Here is a 3,415-nt window from a genome sequence, read left to right as displayed (position 1 = left end):
CGATGGCATTCTTACCACCAAATCGCCTGGAAGAAGCCCTCCGTGACCTCAGGGACGAGCTACCGGAAGAGCTGCAGCCGGTTCTCGACTATTTTGAGGACACATACATGGGGAGGCTGCAGATAAGGACCGATGGAACCATGGGACGCCGGGAAGCCATTTTTCCAGTCCACATGTGGAGTGTCCATGAACGTACGCTCAATGATGACTCTCGAACGAACAATTTTGTGGAAGCTTTTCACCGGAGTCTCCAGCGTCAGTTCGCAGCGGACCACCCTGGGCTGTTGAAGTTCATTGATGGTTTGAGGAAAGCGCAGGTGCACAAGGACGCCCAGCTAGAACATTACGTCGCCGGATGCGCGGCTGCGGAAAAACGGAACCGGTATCTCCAGAACGATCTGCGCATCCTGAGGATAATGAATCGACGTGATTCTTACGCGCTCATTGAATTCCTCCGCGGAATCGCTCATACCTACGAGATGAATCCATAGTGACCGCGACAAAATCGTTCCCTTGTGAAAACTTGATTTCATTGTAATTTTAATTTGTGTGATGTGATCTTATGGAATTGATCGTGAGATAGTGCTCACATGTTAAGTAAATGGGAAAAGATGGATAGCGGACCGAAAGATGGGAATACATATAGTCTGATGAAATCGATCGAGGTTTACGTGACTCGAATGGATTGATTGTTGCTACTTAATACCCGCAGATGTGCAGTGCTGAAAATTTTATCGATTGTGATAGTCGCAAGCTGACGCGGAGGGAATAAAAGCCTCTCGAACGAGTTCGAAGTTGATATGAGTTCGAAGGCTTCGACGGTTGCGTCTCGCATCATTCTATTAATCCGTATCCAGGGATAGCTGAGTCAGTGATCGTTTTCCTCTGCCTCATTGAATCGCAACGAGAAATCCCCCCTCCTTCTCGCTCAAAGACAGTTCCATCATAGGTGCACCCCCAGATGGCCGGGTTGACGCCGTGGCCGGGTTGACGCCGTGGCCGGGTTAACGCCGCGGCCGGGTTGACGCCGCGGCCGGGTTGACGCCGCGGCCGAGTTGACGCCGTGGCCGGGTTGACGGCGTGGCCGGGTTGACTTGCACCGGGATTCAAGCGTTCTTCTTCGTATCGATCAGCAGAAAGTTGTGTGTGGCCGAGACGAGTGAGTTGAGTAATCTGCCGCATCAGGATAACGATCTCATTCCAGATGGCTTCATCTGACTTCTACACAGAGGATGGTATTCGCAGTCGGGGAAGAGCCCGGCGTCATGAGCTCGACGATCTATTTGAGGAAACCCCGGTAGAAGAAAGAAGCCTCGACGTGGATTTCGGGAGCCCCGACGTGGATTTCAGGAGCCTCTTGAGAATCCCTGGTGTGAATATGAGCAGGCCGGATCTCATGGAAATTCTGCTGCGCGGTATCGGCAAGCCTCGCCCCAGGCGTCCCCCTCCTGAGGATTCCGGGTCTAGCGAACTCTGGTCGGAATCAGCGGGACCACCGGTTACGTCTACTCCTGGGGGTGCTCAGGGGAGTCCCGCGGAGCTGACCAGAGCTGAAAGGCTCCGAGACCGACGGGAAAGGAATCGCATCGCCGCAGCGAAGTGTCGCCGGAGAAAAAGGGAAATGATCGCTTCCCTCCGACGCGAAAAGACGCGTCTGGAACAAGAGAACCGTTCATGTCAAATCGAGAGCGAGGAGATGCGAGAAGAGCTATCCACTCTCCTTGAAAGAATCCGTCCGGCAGCACCTCAGTGCCTTTCGGAAGATCCCACGTCCTCTCAGAATTTCGAATCCTTAATGCTCCACTCCGTGGGAAAATTCAGCGATCCTTACTCATTCGCGTCGTACTTGTTCTAGAATAAACGATCCACAGAATGTCCAGATAACACTTCCTCGTGGGTCACCGATCCGCTCTGAAAACAAACATAGTGCTTCGGTTTCAGCTCCGCTAGCTCGAAGCGTTTGATGTGACCGCAACAGTTCTCTCTCAAACCCGAAAAGCTGTGCTTCCTATTTTCGGAGCTTGGTGTGCCTCCCCCCTGAACTTCTACAAGGTCTCGGCTATCGTTCATCAGTGGAGCTAGAACTCTCTGTCACTAAAAAGTCGCGGTACAGGCAGGCAAACAGGAACCGAAACACGCGAAATCGGCACCCAAAAGAGGCAAAATCGATCCTAAATGTCGAGAAAAATACCTAGATAGACCTTCCAAATCTCTGAGCGAATCATTGCCCGAGTATCAAGGATACATTAAATCGATATTCCGAGGTCAAGATGCATGATAGACTGACGCTCTTCAGGTCGAATTTCTTTCTCTCGAGCGTACCCATCGTCGCTTGCTCAAGAAACCCAGCAACACGAGGATGCCTGGTGTTCGAGTGAGCATCGACCAAAATGAGGCACGAAATCCGCCCCCATCGCGATATGTCCCATTTTTCGAATCAGAATAAGCTTCCGACATTTCACTCAACCTTTATTCATGTCACATAGGAGGCCTCCTAGAGGTATGGATGAAACGCGTTCGGGAAGTGTCTCAGAAGTCGTTATTCGATACCAAAGAAGGATGGCACTTTATACCGTAAATTCGCGTACATTGCCTAAAACACGACGACACAGCAGAACACACAATTTTCCACTGCACTAAATTCACAGCGAATAGAGACCACATAAATCTCCTCACTAGAGCTCAACTAACACCGCATAACATAATAATTTATTATTTAGGTTCTCCAGCATGTGGTTTATTATTAATAAACCACATGCTGGAGAACCAGGAAAACTGGGATAACATAGATAAATTTATAACTGAAATACTCAAAGTCAAGATAGAACACGAAAACAGCCTCATAAACCCTACGAACAACACACCGCACTGAGACTTCGGTCTCCCGCCTCCCCGCTGACGGAAACTAGTAATACCGGCGACGGATGCGGATACACACACATGAGAGGTTTTAGTGGGTAGTGTCTGCGAGGACGAGCCCCACAGTACTCAACCGTGAGTCTGCGTAAACGCATTTTCCCTCTCCGAAAAAAAATACCGTCTTAAGCGGTCAAATGGAGGATGCTACTGTCTTGATTGTGGAAGATCGGTACCCTATGTATTCCGATTGTAGTACTGCAATCGAACTGGAAGCTTGAGAGCAAACAAAGCAACAGTCGACCCCAGAATCCTAGACCGGATTGACGCGAATAGAATGCGAAAATACTGCCCGATGTTCCAAGCTCAAATGATTCATTTGCTCGCTCGGACATCCTCATTTTTTCGACATACGCCATGATCTCTACGGAGTCCTGGAGCACCCGATCAGCTGTCCAGCTCTCTCACTCACACTCTCCCACCACTCACCCGAAAAACGCTCAACAGATATCCATCTTCGGAGTCACTCAGAACATGAGCCTGCTTTCGTCGAGCCAGT

The 3,415-nt window shown here is 50.1% G+C and overlaps 1 protein-coding gene across 1 annotated transcript; it reads left to right on the top strand.

Moving 5' to 3' along the window:
• Nucleotides 1-173: 173 nt before the first annotated feature.
• Nucleotides 174-491, top strand: LOC108863775 (uncharacterized). Its single transcript, XM_018638332.1, has one exon. It carries the CDS (start codon nucleotides 174-176, stop codon nucleotides 489-491), a length of 318 nt encoding a protein of 105 aa, XP_018493848.1.
• The last annotated feature ends 2,924 nt before the right edge of the window (nucleotides 492-3,415 follow it).

The sequence above is a fragment of the Galendromus occidentalis genome, unplaced genomic scaffold (genome assembly GCF_000255335.2).
Source record: "Galendromus occidentalis unplaced genomic scaffold, Mocc_1.1 scf7180000076892, whole genome shotgun sequence".
Taxonomy (NCBI): domain Eukaryota; kingdom Metazoa; phylum Arthropoda; class Arachnida; order Mesostigmata; family Phytoseiidae; genus Galendromus; species Galendromus occidentalis.
Note: the sequence above shows the minus strand (reverse complement) of the source record. Positions and strands in the feature narration are given on the sequence as shown.

Bases quoted from the DNA above. Each gene is read 5' to 3' on its own strand.
- LOC108863775 (XM_018638332.1), top strand. From the start codon at position 174: ATGTGGAGTGTCCATGAACGTACGCTCAATGATGACTCTCGAACGAAC.